Below are 20,385 nucleotides of genomic sequence, written 5' to 3'. Positions count from 1 at the left end.
TTGTAAGCCTGCCACCGTGGGCTGTGCCCTGGCGGGGAGAGAGGATTAGGATGAGCACAGCCATTACTATCCCTAACTGACAAGACCCTGCGCCCGCAACCACATCTCCCTCCCTCCTCTCCGTACCTAGTATATGCCTACTCCGCACATCCTTCTACAATAACCTGAGGGCCGCCCCAGTCCGCTGCTGAATCTTCTTCAGTGGGAGAGGGCTCAGCTCTGGGGAGGTTTTGAAATTCGCGCCCCTTCTCTCTGCGCCACGTGACGCTGCCGGCTCTCGCGCGGATTGTAACGGTCACTGCGACTGAGCGGGAATTTCAAAACCACCAACCGTGTGAGCGGGGAGAAAAGACAAAGCGTCACCCGGAGGAGCCGGCGCTCACCTCGGCTTTGTATCAGCGCGCGCCCGCCCGCCCGTTATATCTAAGCTCCGCTTATACTACCTGCCTGGGAAGAGAGCATTAGCAGATTACCACCAGCCCGACCTGACACAAAACCCCGCGCCCGCACCACATCTCCCTACAGAGTGAATCCTCCTCCCGCTCAGTCACCCCACGGTGCTTCCCTGTAAGGGCCGCCGGTCGGGCCAGGAGTTGGCTTCAGAATAGACGGACAGCCCGTATTGTAGACAGGAGGCAGCTCTGCTGTAGACAAGGTGGTGGCTCTTAGAAGAGCCTTTGCTTGTATAGACGGATGGGGTGGGAGCGGCGCTCACTTGCTCTTGCTGGGCTTGCTGCTCTCGGTCTTCTTGGGCAGCAGCACGGCCTGGATGTTGGGCAGGACGCCTCCCTGGGCGATGGTCACGCCACCCAGCAGTTTGTTCAGCTCCTCGTCATTGCGCACGGCCAGCTGCAGGTGACGGGGGATGATGCGGGTCTTCTTGTTGTCCCGTGCAGCATTACCAGCCAACTCCAGGATCTCAGCGGTCAGATACTCCAGTACGGCCGCCAGGTAGACGGGAGCACCAGCACCAACCCTCTCGGCGTAGTTGCCCTTGCGGAGAAGCCTGTGCACACGACCGACGGGGAACTGAAGTCCCGCCCGGGATGAGCGGGTCTTGGCCTTAGCACGAGCTTTGCCTCCTTGCTTGCCGCGTCCAGACATGGTTCGTGGATCGTCAGTTACTGTAATGGAACACAGAATATCCTGCCCTGTACCGGCTCCTCCTGCCTTATATATATAGTTCTGCCCCGCCCTCCTGCAACTCTCATTGGACACATCTCAAGCCGCCAATAGAGGCCAGATTTGTGGAACCACCAATCCGCTTCAGCAGGCGGGGCTTGCAAAAGTCACATGGTTTGCTGGTCCAGTAGAACAGCGCACAGACAGCGGCGCTCATTTGCATAGCCCGCCTATAAATAGGGCTGCGCTGGGAGGAGCACAGACATTACTTTCTCTCATTCTCGTGTGAAAGAGATCTCCGTGTTATACCATGCCTGATCCCGCCAAGTCTGCCCCAGCGCCCAAGAAGGGCTCCAAGAAAGCCGTGACCAAGGCCCAGAAGAAGGACGGCAAGAAGCGTAAGAGGGCCAGGAAGGAGAGCTATGCCATCTACGTGTACAAGGTGCTGAAGCAGGTCCACCCCGACACCGGTATCTCCTCCAAGGCCATGGTCGTCATGAATTCCTTCGTCAACGACATCTTCGAGCGCATCGCAGGAGAAGCCTCCCGCCTGGCTCACTACAACAAGCGCTCCACCATCACCTCCCGGGAGATCCAGACCGCCGTGCGCCTGCTGCTGCCCGGAGAGTTGGCCAAGCACGCCGTGTCCGAGGGCACCAAGGCCGTCACCAAGTACACCAGCGCCAAGTAATCGGCTCCATCACCTGCTCTGTACTATCACCCCAAAGGCTCTTCTAAGAGCCCCCCACACCTTCCACACTAGAGCTGCTGAGCCCTCCATTTCTGGCTTCTTGCTGCTGCTGCTGCACGTGTTTCTACCCAGAACCTATCTTTCCAGCTATTTTCTTGTACTTGCTAGACTTACTATACACCCAAAGAGAAGCTCTAATCTCCGGCTTGCTACATTGACATCTCTACGAGGTGCAGTGCTCTCTGCACGCACCTGCGATTGGAGGGTTAAACTAAGCTGCTACTTATCGGCCCGAGCTGCCGGCACGGGGGTTACACTGCAGAGCCGCAGTAGGACTACTTCTAGGGACCTGTTCACAAAGCTTAGATTCCGAAGGTTTGGACCGTTTTCTTCTTCTACTCTCTCCAGTATTCCAGCAGTGATGACATTACAGCCTACAGGAGGCGTCTGCAGCCCCAGACCTACAAGGCAGAGGAGAGGTGGGTGGCGGGGACAGCTCTGTTCTCAGGAGGATGTGGCGGCTCTGAGAAGAGCCTTTGGGTTATGAAGTAGAGAGTCGGGGAGCGGCGGAATTAGCCTCCGAAGCCGTAGAGAGTGCGGCCCTGACGCTTGAGCGCGTACACCACGTCCATGGCGGTGACGGTCTTCCTCTTGGCGTGCTCGGTGTAGGTGACGGCGTCACGGATGACGTTCTCCAGGAAGACTTTCAGGACACCGCGAGTTTCCTCATAGATGAGACCGGAGATGCGCTTGACGCCTCCTCTGCGAGCCAGACGGCGGATGGCAGGCTTGGTGATGCCCTGGATGTTATCCCGGAGCACCTTCCTGTGCCGCTTGGCACCGCCCTTGCCGAGACCTTTCCCTCCTTTACCGCGACCAGACATCTTCTGTGCTGCTGACAGACTAGAACAAGCGTCCCTCCGCACAGCCGCCTTTTTATATAGAGAGTGGTCGGACCAGAAGGAGAACCCTGCATTGATGACGTAATTCTTCGGCGTGACTCCTACAAGCCCCTCCTCTGTCTCGCGCTGATTGGCTGACATAAGACAATGGATCACTTTGAATTTCCCGCTCATTCTCCCATTGCCGAGGGTCAGCGGTCAGCGGCTCCTTCTAGCCGGCCTACTAGATAACATGCAGGGCGCTGTTCTCACTGCTCCAGACCTTCTTCTCTGTCAATAGGACTATTGCATTCCGGAGCCGCACCCCCTCCTCCCCGGATCTAATTCTTCTCCCGGCTGCGGGATCTCCTCTCTGCCCCCTATGGGCATCCTTGTGTAATCGCCGCGAGGCTGCAGTTATAGTGAACCCCGGGTGCGGGCTGTGCAGTTCCACGCTGATCCAGATGGGGGCGCGGGGAACAAACGGCACAGCTCGAAAGACCCTGTATATACGGATCCCAGCCAGCAGGTGGCGCACAGATACTACATAGGACGGTTACCGGGGCTCTAATTCTGTCGTTAGACGATCGTCTTTAACCCTTTCCCGGCAATGGCATTTTTTTTTTTTTTTTTTGTTTCGTTTTTTACTCCCCTCCTTCTAAGCCCCATAACTTTTTTATTTCTCCGCTCCCAGAGCCATATGAGGTCTTAATTTTTGCGGGACAAATTTTTCTTCCTGATGCCACCATTAATTATTCTATATAATGTACTGGGAAGCAGGAAAAACCATCAGAATGGGGTGGATTTGAAGAAAAAAATGCATTTCTGCGACATTCTTACAGGCTTTGGTTTTACGGCGTTCACTGTGCAGCCAAAATGACATGTCCCCTGTATTCTGTGTTTCGGTACGGTTCCAGGGATACCACATTTCTATGGTTTTATTTAAATTTCGACCCCTTAAAAAAAATTCCAAAACTGTTTTGTTTTGTTTTTTTCTAAAAGTCGCCATATTCCGACAGCCGTAACTTTTTTATACGTCCGTGTACAGAGATGTGTATGGCGTCTTTTTTTGCGGGGTCGGGTGTACTCTTTAGTTCTACCATTTTCGGGAAATGTTATTGCTTTGATCACTTTTTATTCCAATTTATATCAGAATCAAAACACTGAAAAAAAAAAAAAAAAACGGCACTTTGGCACTTTTGACTATTTTTCCCGCTACAGCGTTTACCGAACAGGAAAGATATTTTTATAGATTTTTAGAGCGGGCAATTTTGGACGCGGGGATACCTAACATGTATGTGTTTCACAGTTTTTAACTACTTTTATATGTGTTCTAGGGAAAGGGGAGTGATTTGAATTTGTAATTCTTTTTATGTTTTATTATTATTATTTTATTTTTATTTTAACTTTATTTATTTGATTTTTTTTCCCATTTATTAGACCCCCTACGGGCGTTGAACCCCAGGGGGTCTGATCACTAATGCATTGCAATGCTAAAGCAAAAAATCATCCTTTCTTTTGCAGGCTGCATAGACCAGCCTGCAAAAGAGAGCATTTGCAGACAAGCCTGGGAGCCTTGTAAAGGCTCCCGGCTGTCATGCCAACGTGACGTCGGCCCTGGAGCATGCTCCAGGAGCAGGCGACCACCGGCAAAATGGCGGCGCCCATGCGTCGCCGGAAAAATGGCGCCTCCGGCGCCTTTGACCGTGGCGCCGCAGGGGTTAATGCCTTAAAGCAGTAGACACCCGGCGGCTATGGCGGCTGCCCGGCTCCCGAGCGGTCGCCATAGTTACAGACCCGACATGCGCCGTACTATTACGGCGCATGTCGGGAAGGGGTTAAAAAGGCCATTCTACTCCCACCTTCCAGTCTCTTCTTCTCCTCTTTGCTGTTTCTGTCAAAATCTGTTTATTGCAGTATGCAAATCCCGCTCATGGAACTCAGGGGGATTGCCCCTCTTGCTCCGAGCACCCCCACGTCATAACCTCTCGCCGCCCCTTAGTTCTTAATTCTCTTCACGCCCCTCTTCATATTCATCTCCTGACACTCTGCCTTGCGTACTCATCCGACGCTGTGCTACACGCCCCATGAAGAGGGGCATGAACAGAATGAACTAAAAGGAGCTTGTGCTGTTGTTAGGACTAAGGGAAAACAGATGATGAATAATAATAGAATAATACATTTTATTTTTATAGTGCCAACGTATTCTGCAGCGCTGTACAACTTGTAGGGTTCAAATACAGAGAGAAAAATGCATTACAAAGAAATAGTCACGTCACACAATGGGACTGAGGGCCCTGCTCGCAAGAGCTTACAATCTGTGAGGTAAAGGGGGTGGCACAAGAGGTAGCAGGGGCGGCATTGCTTATACAGGGGTCAGACAATATTGTAATAGTGGTGACTGTCTTTACACAAACATAAACCTGTAGGAGCCGTCACCGTCACTGCCTATATCTCCTCCGGCTTTACAGCTCAGGTTTACGTACAGAAGGTGTCATCTGCAGAATAAGGGGAGAAAAAAAAAAAAAAAAAAGAAAAGGCAAAATAGTGCAGTATGCTGCTACGTCGTCTCGCCTGGTACGGCGCCCCGCGCCTTATGCTGCACCCCTCTACATTTTACACAGACCTGTTCCGCACCACATAATGCCGTCCCCAAAGACTGATGACCATTAGGCCAATACCGATTGGATTATTCCAACAGGCAATGGCTGACAGGCAATGATATATTCCCCAATTGCTCCATCCTCCACCAGCCCTCCTGTTCGATTCTAGGTAATGCTGTACATCATATGCAGGAGCTGAATAACATCACCCAAAAGGATTGTGCACAGAGCTACTTTAAATATAGGACAACTAGTGAACCCGAACTGTACCCTATGGCAGCGAGGGAGCCCTCTCGGCCCTCCTGAATACAGCAGAACAGTCCCAAATTCCAGGTGCTGTCTCGCAGTCCTTTGGCGGTGGCTCCCAAATAACCTGCATATCACTTAAGAATGGCACTATATTATGCGGGGGCCCTCTGACGGGATGTTCTACTGACTGGGGCCCCTCCCTACAACATATTCTTGTTTGAAATGGTTATGGGTGCTGCAGCGGCATCTCATACACTTGAACAGGGTACAACTACAGTACCCACAACTGCGGTTGTAAGAACACAGCGAATAAGCAGCGCCCCACATTTAAACAATAATGGGATTTGCCTGCTCCGAAAAACAGTTGATCTGTGGGGTCCTAACAGTCTAAGGGATCAGTAGGGATTAGAGATGAGCCAACAGCGTTCCATCGAATTGGTATTCAGGCTGCTCAAGATATTCCATTCCAATTGAATACCACGCGGCAAACGCACTAAAAATTTGTATCCCCTCCCACCTTCCCTGGCGCTTTTTCTTTCTTTTTTTTTTTTTTTTTTTTTTTTTTTGCACCAATAACTGTGCAGGGGAGGTGGGACAGGAACTACGACAACCGCGGCATCGAAAAAAAAAAAAAAAGTCAGAAAAAGTAATTGGCTGGCTGAATCAGGTGACCTCCGCTTCATATGAATGGGGGATTTCAGATTCGGTTCATATGAGACTGTGAACTATGTGACTGTGAGACAGGGATAGATATACTGTGGGAGGGGGAGGGGGCATGGCTAGCCGGCAACCAGAGCGGTCGCATCTGCTGTGAGCTCCTGACTTGGACACTTTCATCCGTTTCTTACCGGCGGTGATCTCAGCCATCCATACAGATAACAACCCCGAGGCTCTCCTCCAAGCCTCTGTCTGCTATTTTGGGGTGTTATTTCACACTTTTACAGCGCTCCTGAGGATATAAACTGTTGCGGCCTTTTGTCCCACAGGACCCCGCCGCCATCTTGTTTTTGGACTTACCTGCTGCCGACTTGTTCCAGCTCCCGGCGTAGTCCCTCGCAGCTCTGGACCGCTCATCCGACCCAGGAGAGGACCTCTGGCGCGTTCCAGACACTTACTGCCTTCATCCAGCTCTCTTACTTTACCGGGCAGCTGATCATAGGAGTCACGACCGCCATTTTGTTTTTTTTGCGGCCTGCCTTCTTCTGGAGTCACCACGGCCTGCGGAGCGCAGGAGACATCTCCCGCGACATCACAGCTGCTTCTGGTTCTGGAGCAGCCTGGAGAGGAGGTATTTCGAGGTACGGAACCTCAGATTCTGGATCTCTTCTCCCAGACCCGGCAGCCATTTTGAGTAGGCCTCACTAGGATCCCTAGCCTAAAGTGTAAGGGCCGGCCCCTGATGTGACTTCTACGCAGAACCCAGATCCGGAAGAAGGGGTGTGACTTGCCGGACAGCTATCCGGCTGTGATTTGCGCCCAGCTCCAGACCTACCCATCTTGGAGCGCAGCCTGCCTCTCTGCATGAAGCAGCGGCTACAGACCAACTACACTGAGACGCCTGCAGATGCCCTTCAGTTTAACCCACTCGTATCCTGACATGGAGGTGAGCCGAATCTGCATTTCTCCCTTCCCCTGGAGTTGGAAACAGTAGCAGGCCACATTAATCTGCACTTGAGGACCTATGATAAGATAAGATAATCCTTTAATAGTCCTACATTGGGGAAATTCCAGCATGTTACAGCAGCCTAGTAATACAGGATAATACACAGTAATATAATACAGACGCAGACACACATATGCTGAGAAGAGAAGATATACTAGGAGTCCATGGCAGCTAAGGAACGGAAGAGAAAGAAGGAAGACTTCATGGTCATCGTCATAGTCATTTAGTTGTCTGTGCGGAGTGTCTTCGCTTGGTCTGATGTAAATTATACAGCCCGGTCGCGGTTGGAAGGAAGGACCTGCGATAGCTTCTTCTCACACTTGGGGTGAAGCAGACGGTCACTTACAGTGCTGCCAAGTCCCATCAAGGTCCCATACATGGGGTGGGATTTGTTCTCCCGCATGGAGGTCACCACAGACAGTATCCTTCTGTCACCCACCACCTGTACTGGGTCCAGGGGGCTCCCCAGGACAGAGCTGGCCCTCCTGATCAGCCTGTCACGTCTGTTTCTGTCCCTGGTTGATGGACTGCACCCCCAGCAGGCCACACCGAAAAAGATGGCTGAGGCAACCACAGAGTTGAAGAAGGCCCTAAGAAGTGTCCCCTGGACTCCGAAGGCCCTCAGCCACCTGAGCAGGTAGAGTCTGCTGTGGCCCTTTCTGTGCAGCGCCTCCAGGTGATCAGCCCAGTCTAGTTTATTAGTGAGGAGCACGCCCAGGTACTTACAGGTCCTGACTATCTCAATACATATTCCCTGGATCTCCACCGGGGTCGGAGCACCTCTCCGTTTACTAAAGTCCACCACCATCTCCTTGGTCTTCCCAGCATTAATACTGAGCTGGTTCCGCTGGCACCATTCAACAAAGTCCAGGTTTAAGTCTCTGTATTCCCTATCGTCGCCATCAGTGATAAGGCCGACTATAGCAGAGTCATCGGAGGACTTCTGTAAGTAACAGCTGGATGAGTTGTGCCTGAAGTCAGCAGTGTACAGTGTGAAGAGAAATGGGGCAAGAACTGGACCTTGTGGTGCCCCCGTACTACAGATCACAGTGTCAGACACACAGTCCCGGGCTCTCACATACTGAGGGCGGGTTGTCAGGTAGTCTAGGGTCCAGTTGGACAGGTGATGGTCCACTCCACCAAGGTTCAGCTTTTCCCTCAGTAGCCCTTGCTGAATGGTGTTGAACGCACTGGAGAAGTCAAAGAACAATATTCTCACAGTGTTCCCGGGTTTCTCTAGGTGAGAGAGAACTCTATGAAGAAGGTGGATGATGGCGTCATCTACCCCAATGCCCGGCCGATAGGCAAACTGGAGGGGGTCCAGAGCGGAGCTCACTAGGGGGTGTAGGTGTGTCAGGACCAGTCTCTCTGGGACCTTCATCAGGTGAGATGTCAGTGCTACGGGTCGGTAGTCATTGTAGCCCACCGGGTTGGGTATCTTTGGGACTGGCACCACACAAGATGTTTTCCACAGTCGAGGTACCACTCCCAGCTTTAGACTCGTATTGTACATGTGTGTAATAATACCACACAGCTGGTCACTGCACATTTTAAGAACTCTTGCGCTTATACCATCAGGTCCTCCGGCCTTGTCTGCTTTAATAAACCCTTCTGCTACCCTCCTCCCCTATATCTCCTCTCCGGAAAGTTTTACATTCATATCCCATAAGTGGTGTCCCTGACCCTCGATATCTACGGTCCTCGGCTAGAGTTATTCTACATTCTTTCCGCACTCCCACACCTGGGCTTTCTTGCCCTCCCCTGCAGCCCCCTGCCGCCTTCTCTAACAGGGTCTCATCCGAACCTCCCCTGTGGATTAGTCGTAGCAGTTAAGATTGGGAAAGGCTGTCTTACCTACAGGAATATCATCCCCACTACTGCACTAAGAGACGTAGAACCCAATTATACCTGATACCTCGCTTGCAGAGGACGACTGTCTGCCTAGACGCTGAGATTGTCAACCTTACCTATTGATATTTGGGGACCTCTCCCCTCCCTGTACCTAAGTGAATCTCCAAGAACACTCTTGTCTATGTTGTCATTTAGACTGATGCTCTCTGTTTGCTAGATGTTATAGTCTTGACCTCGTCCCTCTCCCTCACTTATATTGCATCCATCAAGATGGTTAAACCAAATAAAGACAAAGGCACAGACCTCGCTGGTACTCCCAATCAAACTAAACTCCAAAGTGACTTGCAAAAGTATCTTAGAAAGAAAAATCGACAATCTCCCGCCGGATCGCTGAAAATGGCGCCTGACCACAATAGGGAGCCTGACACAGGTGATGACTCGGATGCTGAGAGTAATATTGACCAGGACCGCCTGGAGGATAGCACCTTCTTAAGAACATTTCTACAACAAGCTCTGTCAGCCGCCCTAGACCCAGTTCTTCAGCAACTTGAGGATATTAGAGCGGAACTTCATCATATAGACAGTCGAGTCTCTTCTCTAGAAAGCGCATATCCTTCAATTAAATCTCATAATGACCTCACTACGTCTCAGCTGGCCCTGCACAAAGATTACATCGATTGTTCTCTTACTCTACTTCACCGCCCTCATCTCTTCTCTCTCCAGCAACCCTAAAAGGATTTTTGAAACTTTTCACTCCTTACTCACAGCCAAGGTGCAGACGCCATTCACAGTCCTTAGTGCTGATGACCTGGCCACGTATTTCCATGATAAAATTGATAAGATCCATCAGGAAATAACTGCCAAAGCCCCAGGTGGCATTGATCCCATCACCTACCATAGTACTGATCCCCTCACCAACCGCACTTCAGACTGTCTTTTCTCATCTTTTCAACCTGTTACAGAAGAGGAAGTCTCTCAGCTACTTTCTTCATCTCGCCCTACAACCTGCAGTAGTGACCCCTTCCCCTCGCACCTTCTCCAACCTCTGTCGCCTGCTGTCACGACTTGCCTTACTAAAATATTTAATCTCTCTCTCTCTCTCTCTCTCTCTCTCTCTCTCTCTCTCTCTCTCTCTCTCTCTCTCTCTCTCTCTCTCTCTTTCTCTTTCTCTTTCTCTTTCTCTTTCTCTTTCTCTCTCTCTCTCTCCATCCTCCTTCAAGCATGCTGTTATAACTCCGCTATTGGAAAAACCCCACCCTGTGCTGCTAACTATCGACCCATCTCTAACCCGCCCTTCATCTCTAAACTTTTGGAACGCCTGGTCTATTCTCGTTTAAACCGCTATCTCTCTGCTAACTCTCTGCTTGACCCCTTACAATCTCTGCACTCTACTGAAATGGCTCTCGCAAAAGTCTCCAATGATCTCCTAATGGCTAAATCCAATGGTGACTTCTCTCTTCTTATTCTTCTGGACCTCTCTGCAGCTTTTGACACTATTGATCATCATCTTCTCCTCCTCACTATGCTCCGCTCAGTCGGCCTCAACGCCACTGCGCTCTCCTGGTTCCCCTCTTATCTCTCAGACCGCACTTCCAGTGTATCATTTGCGGGCTCTGTTTCTTCCCCTCTTTCCCTTGCTGTTGGGGTTCCTCAGGGCTCGGTCCTAGGCCCCCTGCTCTTTTCTCTCTACACAGCCCCCATTGGACAAACCATCGCCAGATTTGGCTTCAGGTACCATCTTTATGCTGATGACACCCAATTGTACACATCTTCCCGTGACATCACCCCTGCACTCATACAGAACACTAGTGACTGTCTTTCTGCTGTCTCTAATATCATGTCCTCGCTCTATCTGAAACTAAATCTCTCTAAGACTGAACTACTACTGTTTCCACCATCTAACAGATCTGTCCCTGATATATCCATTGCAGTGTCAGGCCTTACTATAACTCCTAGGCAGCATGCCTGCTGCCTCGGGGTCATGTTTGACGCAGACCTTTCCTTCACCCCGCATATTGAATCACTCGCACGTTCATGTCACCTCCTCCTCAAAAACATCTCCAGAATACGCCCTTTCCTCACCAGAGAAACACTAAAGACACTTATTGTCTCTCTGATTCATTCTCGCCTTGACTACTGTAACGCCTTACTAATCGGTCTTCCCCTCACTAAACTCTCCCCTCTACAATCTATTCTGAATGCAGCGGCCAGGCTCATCTATCAGGCTAGACACTACAGCGATGCCTCGGGTCTGTGCCAGTTGCTACACTGGCTGCCTATTCATTATAGAATAAAATATAAAGTTATCATCCTCCTCCACAAGGCTCTCCATAATGCCGCACCTCCCTACATTTCCTCCCTCATCTCCGTCTACTGCCCAACCCGTGCTCTCCGTTCACTCAATGGCCTAACACTTACATCCCCTATTATCAGAACCTCCCACGCTCGTATACAAGACTTCTCCCGAGCTGCATCACTTCTCTGGAATGCTCTACCCTGGACAATAAGATTAACTCCCAATTTCTACAGTTCCAAATGCAAACTAACGACACATCTTTTCAGACAGGCCTATCACAATTTCTAACGTAAACCCTTCCATGCTATAATTAGAATCCCCAAAATTTAACCCTCCTCTGTCCCCGCTCCCACATTACCCCACATGATATGATGTCTTTTCCAGATAACTTTATTTGTCCAAGCTCCATCCACATGTTACAGGACACCACTAGTGATGGCTCATAAAGTTTTGTTTGTGTAATGACAGTAACCTCTATTACAAAAGTGTCTGACCCCTGTATAAGCAATGCCGCCCCTCCTACCTCTTGTGTCACCCCCCCTCTACCTCATAGATAGTAAGCTCTTGTGAGCAGGGCCCTCAGTCCCATTGTGTGAAATGACGTTCTTTGTTATGTATCTGTCTGTATTTGAACCCTACAAAATGTACAGTGCTGCGGAATATGTTGGCGATATATAAATAAATTTATTATTATTATTATTATTATTATTATTATTATTATTGTTGTTGTTGTTGTTGTTGTTGTTGTTGTTGTTGTTGTTGTTGTTGTTGTTGTTGTTGTTGTTGTTGTTGTTATTATTATCAAAGAAAACCACAGTTGCTGCAAAACGTAAGACTTAAGTGGCTTTCTGAATCTTGTGCTAATGAGGCTTTGCAGTAAATTGCAATCCGAATGTCTGATCCTCAAGGAGTCTCTGGTGTGCCGGGAAATCAAGAGGATTAAAGCAGACAAGGTAGACTTGTACCGCCCGAGGTGCACCGCCGCAGGCATGACGCCGCCGATCGCCGGAGTGAAATCTGGCCCGCGGAAGTATTTTGAAAGTTGAAATTTTGACAAAGTGTCTACGGAAGTGGAAATTCTCTCAGGGGGAAGCTCCCCTCGGCCCTGCCCAGGAGGGTGAGCCCCATCCCGGTCTGGCGCTCGCTGCAGGAAGGCCTCCTCGGGGGCTCCGATTTTTTTTCAAAGTGTCTGCGGAAGTGGAAGTTCTCTCAGGGGGAAGCTCCCCTCGGACCCTGCCCAGGAGGGTGAGCCCCGGCCCGACTTGCCTCCCCTAGGCCCGCCCGGTCCGGAACCCGGTTCTCCCTGCAGACCTCGCCTCGGGGCAACCCTCCAACTCCACATCTCCCGGCACTTTCCGCCGGAGTCAAAAACAGCACTACCTCTTCCTTCCGCTGGCCCTCGAGAGTCCTCACCGCTCCCCCAGGCAGGCTTCCACGGGAGGCGGATCGGACCCCACCATTAAGCCCCCTGACAAACAGCCATCCCTGGAACTCTCTCCGGGCCCGACTATTAAGCCCCACCGCCGACCCTCCGGGGCCGACTATTAAGCCCACTGCCAGAGATAGCACTCATGGTAATCTCTCTGGGCCCGACTATTAAGCCCAACCGTGACTTATGCCGGGAAATGTGACTTATGCCGGGAAATGTGACTTATGCCGGCAAATGTGACTTATGCTGGCAAATGTGACTTATGCTGGCAAATGTGACTTATGCTGGCAAATGTGACTTATGCTGGCAAATGTGACTTATGCTGGCAAATGTGACTTATGCTGGCAAATGTGACTTGTCCGCCCAACCGTGACTTATGCTGGCAAATGTGACTTGTCCGCCCAACTGTGACTTATGCTGGCAAATGTGACTTGTCCGCCCAACCGTGACTTATGCTGGCAAATGTGACTTGTCCGCCCAACTGTGACTTATGCCGGCAAATGTGACTTGTCCGCCCAACCGTGACTTATGCCTGGAAATGTGACTTGTCCGCCCAACCGTGACTTATGCCTGGAAATGTGACTTGTCCGCCCTGTGCCTGGGCTTCCATGTATTGGATATCTCTGTCATGGTACGATAACCTTACATACAATTGCTATCTTTTAGAAACCCGAGACGGATGAAGAAGAACTGATTGCGCCGAATCCTGATGACATCACCCTTGCCTAAGGCGACCACTATTCTTCATTTTTCGTGGGCTAGTTATAAAATCCTACGAGGAGAGAGGACTATGTATTTGGCTTGCCTGTGTCAATGGCTGCTCCGGTCATAAATCTTTATCTGTCATGATTTCTAAAGATTGCCTTATTGCCTGGTAGGCACAGCTCAGGTTATAACACTTTTGCAGTCCTGACTTCTCCACCTTCATTTCCTCTTTAGCTCCCAGGAGGTATCCGTTTCCTTTACATAGACTTAAGTAAGGTGGAGCGAGGGGTCGCTATTAGAGATGAGCGAACACTAAAATGTTCGAGGTTCGAAATCCGATTCGAACAGCCGCTCACTGTTCGAGTGTTCGAACGGGTTTCAAACCCCATTATAGGCTATGGGGAACATATACTCGTTAAGGGGGAAACCCAAATCCGTGTCTGGAGGGTCACCAAGTCCACTATGACACCCCAGGAAATGATACCAACACCTTGAAATGACACTGGGACAGCATGTCTAGGGGCATAAAAGTCACTTTATTTCATGGAAATCCCTGTCAGCTTGCGGTTTTCGCAAGCTAACTTTTTCCCATAGGAATGCATTGGACAGCGCTGATTGGTCGAATTCCGTATTCCATTCAGGTCCGACCTTAGACTCCGCCTCCTTCGGCAGAGCCAGCACTGATTGGCCGAAGGCTGGCCAATGCATTCCTATGGGTATGCAGAGACTCAGCTGTGTTGAGCCAGTTCTGCTCAACTACACCGTGTGCTGGTCAGCCCATCAGATGTAACAGAGCCGAGGGTGCACTAGAACCCTTGTGCACACTCAGCTCACGCTAATAGAATGCATTGGCCAGCGCTGATTGGCCAATGCATTCTATAAGCCTGATGAAGCAGAGCTGAATGTGTGTGCTTAGCTCAACTACTCCACCAGCGTAGTTGAGCTAAGCACACACATTCAGCTCTACTTTATCAGGCTAATAGAATGCATTGGCCAGCGCAGATTGGCCAGAGTACGGAATTCGACCAATCAGCGCTGGCTCTGCTGGAGGAGGCGGAGTCTAAGGTCGGACCAGAATGGAGACTGGTGTGGAGTGATCTTAGACTCCTCCTCCTCCAGCAGAGCCAGCGCTGATTGGTCAAATTCCGTACTCTGGCCAATCAGCGCTGTCCAATGCATTCCTATGGGAAAAGGTTTATCTCACAAAAATCACAATTACACACCCGATAGAGCCCCAAAAAGTTATTTTTAATAACATTCCTACCTAAATAAAGGTTATCCCTAGCTATCCCTGCCTGTACAGCTATCCCTGTCTCTTACTCACACAGTTCACATTCTCATATGACCCGGATTTGAAATCCACTATTCGTCTAAAATGGAGGTCACCTGATTTCGGCAGCCAATGACTTTTTCCGATTTTTTTCAATGCCCCCGTTGTCGTAGTTCCTGTCCCACCTCCCCTGCGCTGTTATTGGTGCAAAAAAATGCGCCAGGGAAGGTGGGAGGGGAATCAATTTTTTTTGGAGTTTGCCACGTGATGTTCGATTCGAATCGAACACATCGAACAGCCTGATATCCGATCGAACATGTGTTCGATAGAACACTGTTCGCTCATCTCTAGTCGCTATGACTGTTCTAGTTCTAGTACAAGCCTCACATAAATGACAGTACAGTGCGTTCTGCTAATCTGACACCAAGTAGCCCTGAAGTCTGGATGGTCTAGGGTAACAGAATATACCTGATGGCGTGTTTCGGGATAGGCATAGGGAAAGTCAGACTCTTCAGATGAGCAACTTGGCTTATAACCACTAGTCTGCTGCCATGTTGGAATTGGTGCCTGGCCCCGGGGCTCTTGCTGTCCACATTGGCTTATCTGTCTATTGGTGATGGTATGAACTATGTAGAGAATATCACATATCCTAAGGGGTATCACAGAATACAGCCCATACCATTGAATCCTCCTGCACCATGTGATGGTACCCAACAGCCCTGCCACTGCGAATGATACATCCTGTCACTCAGGGCCGCCATCAGGAATTTTGGGGCCCCATAAAGCCTAAGTGTCTGCCCCCCCCCCCCCCCCCTGCCATTTTTGCTTTGCGCGCCGCGAGAAATTTAGCCCCACCCACTGTTATGTTGACTCCGCCTACTCATTAATTTCCCATTTGCCCCCACACTGTATAATCCTCCTACAGTCACCCGTAAATTATATGTCCCCCTCCGTCTCTCCCCTAGCTTCATATACACCCTTCATCTGCCCTCAGATTCATGTCCCCTCCATCTCTGCCCCCAGATTCATGTCCCCTCCATCTCTGCCCTCAGATTCATGTCCCCTCCATCTCTGCCCCCCGATTCATGTCCCCTCCATCTCTGCCCCCAGATTCATGTCCCCTCCATCTCTGCCCCCCGATTCATGTCCCCACATTTCTGCCCACAGATTCATGTCCCTCCATCTCTGCCCCCAGATTCATGTCCCCCCATCTCCATACCTCCCAACTTTTGAAGAGCTAAAAGAGGGACAAAATGTGTGGCGCGCTTAGCGCGCCGCAACAAATTTAGCCCCACCCACTTTTGTGTTGACTCCGCCCACTCATTAATTTTTCATGTGCCCACACACAGTATAATCCTCCTACAGTCACCCGTAAATTATATGTCCCCCCTCTATCTCTCCCCCAGTTTCATATACACCCTTCATCTGCCCCCAGTTTCATGTCCCCCTTCCATCTCTGCCCAGGGATTCATGTCCCCACATCTCTGCCCCCAGTTTCATGTCCCCTCCATCTCTGCCCCCAGATTCATGTCCCCCCAGATTCATGTCCCCTCTCCATCTCTGCCCCCAGATTCATGTCCCCATCTCTGCCCCCAGATTCATGTCCCCACAGTGTCATGCCGTCCCCTCCTTCATCTGCCCCAGTGTCATTCCGTCCTCTCTTTCATCTGTCCCCAGATTCATGTCCCCACAGTGTCATGCCGTCCTCTTCTTCATCTGCCCCCAGATTCACGTTCCACCTCCACATTAAACTTACCTTCTCCTCCGCTCCCTCGCCGCTCTCTGCGCGTCTCTCTCGTTGACACATGCGGCTGAAGGAAGGAGCTGACACGGGTCAGCTCCACGCTTCGCCGCTGGGTGTCTCTCTCGCTGACACATATGCGGCTGAGCCGGGTTCCGGCTCAGCCGCATATGTGTCACCGAGAGAGGCGGCAGCGGCGAAGTGAGGAGCTGACACCGGCTCAGCCGCATATGTGTCAGCGAGAGAGGCGGCAGCGGCGAAGTCAGGAGCTGACACAGGTCAGCTCCTCTCTTCAGCCGCATATGTGTCAGCGAGACAGGCGGCAGCGGCGAAGCGAGGAGCTGACCTGTGTCAGCTCCTCGCTTCAGCCGCGTATGTGCTCAACTCAGATCTGCGTCCTCTGGCCGGGCCCCTGACACCAGTAGCAGTAGTACTGGCCTATTGGCGGACCTGCTGTCACTGTTTTATGTCCACTAGTTTCAGGGCATGTCTGGCTGAGTAGGGGCAGTGGTGGGAGCTGTCACCACATGTGGCACAATAAGATAGACAGGAGCAAAGATCATATCTGTCTGAATATGGAAATAAAATCAATCAGACCTTTTTCTAGCCTGGCAGAGGTTGTCAGCAGGATGTAGTTCTATCGATCTACAGGCTAATAAGCCGCCCCTCCGATCCATCTGATCATACATCTTTTGTGAATACGCCATAACTCCCGGGAATAAAACATATCGGTGTAATGTGCCTAACAAGAGATCCCAAATGCTTTGAGAAGTCGGGGTACGCCAGACCTGCAGCTTCAATGATACTCCATTCCCAGATGCAACCCTTGGGGACACTTGGCCAATATCCAGCATATTTTAGGGTTCCTACATAGTTAGGGTTTCTGGATCATCTGCTGGCGTCTGGATGGTCATAAAAACATAAATATGGCGGAAATGTCATTGATGTCATCATATTTTATTTCCAGTTTTTGGGCAGTCACGCTTTCACACTGACACCTGGAGCTGCTACTTCTGACTGCAATCCCCACACAACGACTTGCTGTATGGCCGTGTGTCTATCTGTAATGTGTCTTACTGTGCTGTTGGTTGTGGATTGTAATTGCCATACAGATCGCACAGGGTCTAAACTGACACATTGAAGCAAAGACAAACTTTTCAATAGTTCATGATGGTAGTGATTGTCAGGTTTGGATCACTATCACCTTGTATGCATCCCATCCTATATAATACGTGTAACTGCAGGAGACTGAAATCACCTCCAGCCATCATCCCATCCTACACGCCTCTGTGCAGACAGCTGTATATACACAATGTCCCCGCTTTTCTATTCTGCCCGGTGTATAGACATTGCTGCAGGGCAGAGCCCCATGAGAAGCGGCCCCCCTGTCTGCAGTATATATACATATATATATATATGTATCTATCTGATGTGAGGACAGGGAGCCGGCAGTGAGCGGAGCCGCCGCCTGTGTTACCCTCCCCGGCTCTCAGCAGCTCCAGCTTGTCCCCGCATCGTACAATCAGCTTCCTGTAGCATAGAGCTTGTGGTAAAGATCCCGGGGATGGTGACAAGCGCCGGGAATAGAAGGGGGCAGCTCCCGCAGCGGTTTCATCTTCCTGCATAGATAGTGATGGACAGATGTGGGGGTGCTATGGCGGAAATCCCGGGGCCTCCTCTCCGCACCACCCCCGCACCTCCGCCAGTGACGGCCAGGGACTGTTAGGGAGGATGTCGGGGAGTGGGGAGACACGAAGAATGGAAGCTCTCCTGTCCGGTTCTAGCCGGTAATGGGCTCTGATCCCGGGCAGGGAAGCACACGGGGAGAGCGGAGCTTGACTCTGGCCCTGTGCTGAGTGACAGCCAATAGGAGGTGAGGCCGAGGCCGCTCAGCAGCCAATCAGTGCGCACCGCTGTGCATATAAGAGGCGGCGGCTGCTTCGGCCCCAGTGTTTTCCCGTCTAGGAAAGGAATTAGAGCTCGATTCGTATCATGGCAGAAACCGCGCCCGCCGCTGCCGCTGCTCCCCCTCCCGCCGAACCGGCCGCCAAATCCAAGAAGCAGCCGAAGAAAGCAGCCGCAGGGGGCGCCAAGAAGAGCAAGAAATCCTCCGGTCCCACCGTGTCCGAGCTGATCGTCAAAGCCGTGTCCGCCTCCAAGGAGCGCAGTGGGGTGTCTGTGGCCGCCCTGAAGAAGGTGCTGGCTGCTGGCGGCTACGATACAGACAAGAACCGCAGCCGTGTCAAGCTGGGCCTTAAGGCTCTGGTGACCAAGGGAACCCTGATCCAGGTGAAAGGCAGCGGCGCCTCCGGCTCCTTCAAGCTGAACAAGAAGCAGGCGGAGAGTAAGGACAAGGCGGCCAAGAAGAAGCCTGCAGCGGCCAAGCCCAAGAAAGCTGCCGCCAAGAAGCCCGCGGCTAAGTCTCCTAAGAAGGCGCCGACCGCGGCCAAGAGCCCGAAGAAAGCCAAGAAGCCTGCCGCGGCCGCCAAGAAGGCGGCCAAGAGCCCCAAGAAGCCGAAGGCGGCTCCTAAAGCCAAGAAGGTGACGAAGAGCCCGGCTAAGAAGGCGGCTAAGCCCAAAGCTGCCAAGAGCCCAGCTAAGAAGGCTGCCAAGCCCAAAGCTGCCAAGAGTCCGGCTAAGAAGGCTGCTAAAGCCAAGAAGCCCGCGGCTAAGAAATAAGCCCGAGCCGCCCTGTACTTGTCCCACAAAGGCTCTTCTCAGAGCCACCACCTTGTCCCGGCAGAGCTGTATGATCGCTATCTCCCCAGCCAGCGGGGGGGCGGGGGCGTCATATTAACGGCAATCCTATGACCAGGGCTCCATTCCCGTATCCGCACCGACACATGAGCGGTCACTACAGGGTAACATCCCCGCAGGTTTCTCCAGGTGACCGGTCCAGCGGGGTAGTAATGAGGACTAAAAGCTGAGGCCGCTGAGGGTTTATAGGGGCAGTAATCCAGTAGATTGGCCGCGCATCCTCCTCGTTACTGGCGGGGGCCTCTGTCTGGATAAAGGGGGAGGAGGAGGAGGAATTGTCAGTATGTCTGAGCTACACAATCCCTGCAGTCCCGAATGCAGCCTGATGCCGGGGGTCGCTGCGGTGTACGGCGGGCGGCTGTGTGCGTGCTTGTGGTAGGGGGACAAACGATACATACTCCCAGGTCTGTATCAGATCAGCGGGGAACGAGCCTGGACGCCCGGGAGGTTGTACTGGGGGAGAAGGGGGATGAGGCTGGGTGACAAGCGCTCTCAGGGGAGCCCCCGCCTGACACTACTCGTTCCTACACAGGCTGAGGAGGGGGCTCCCCTGAGAGCTCTTGTCACCCAGCCTCATCCCCTTCTCCCCCAGTACAACCTCCCGGCGTCCAGGCTCGTTCTCCCCTGAGAGCGCACACCGTTATTTCGGGGTCACTTCTGGACCCAGAAACTCGGATCTTTGCTGCCTCCTGTTCAGCGTGTTCTCTTGTATTTATAACGCACTGTCTGTGCTGCAGCTGAATGACTTGTCTGGGGGAGCTCCGGCTCCCAGCAGTAGGTTTGTGATGACACTGGGGCGGGTGGAGAAAGCCGGCAGACGTCCATTGTCTCCGGGGCCGAGCTGAGAGCGGCAGCAGGGACAGGGAGAGGCGGCGAGAACTGTAGGATATGAGCGGGAAAGCTCCGAATCACTAACGGGTGAAAGTTCTGCCAATCAGAGGAGGAAAGCAGGGGAGGGGGGGAGTGGCTTCAGGACACGCCCCATAATTGCGTCATCATAGCAGGGTTCTCCTTCTGGTCCGACCACTCTCTATATAAAAAGGCGGCTGTGCGGAGGGACGCTTATTCTAGTCTGTCAGCAGCAGCACAGAAGATGTCCGGTCGCGGTAAAGGAGGGAAAGGTCTCG

General features: G+C 51.6%; 3 protein-coding genes across 3 annotated transcripts; 2 read left to right on the top strand and 1 right to left on the bottom strand.

The window, feature by feature from the left end:
* Positions 1–577: 577 nt before the first annotated feature.
* On the bottom strand, positions 578–1,155 carry LOC142183387 (histone H2A type 2-B). The gene has a single exon (XM_075258463.1). It carries the CDS (start codon positions 1,102–1,104, stop codon positions 712–714), a length of 393 nt encoding a protein of 130 aa, XP_075114564.1. The 5' UTR covers positions 1,105–1,155; the 3' UTR covers positions 578–711.
* Positions 1,156–1,402: 247 nt separating this feature from the next.
* LOC142183388 (histone H2B type 1-O-like) lies at positions 1,403–1,871 on the top strand. Its single transcript, XM_075258464.1, has one exon. It carries the CDS (start codon positions 1,433–1,435, stop codon positions 1,811–1,813), a length of 381 nt encoding a protein of 126 aa, XP_075114565.1. The 5' UTR covers positions 1,403–1,432; the 3' UTR covers positions 1,814–1,871.
* A 16,603-nt stretch (positions 1,872–18,474) lies between these two features.
* On the top strand, positions 18,475–19,202 carry LOC142182979 (histone H1.03-like). The gene has a single exon (XM_075257815.1). The coding sequence runs from the start codon at positions 18,494–18,496 to the stop codon at positions 19,178–19,180; it is 687 nt and encodes a 228-aa protein (XP_075113916.1). The 5' UTR covers positions 18,475–18,493; the 3' UTR covers positions 19,181–19,202.
* Positions 19,203–20,385: the final 1,183 nt, after the last annotated feature.

Source organism: Leptodactylus fuscus, chromosome 10 (assembly GCF_031893055.1).
Source record: "Leptodactylus fuscus isolate aLepFus1 chromosome 10, aLepFus1.hap2, whole genome shotgun sequence".
Taxonomy (NCBI): Eukaryota; Metazoa; Chordata; class Amphibia; order Anura; family Leptodactylidae; genus Leptodactylus; species Leptodactylus fuscus.
Note: the sequence above shows the minus strand (reverse complement) of the source record. Positions and strands in the feature narration are given on the sequence as shown.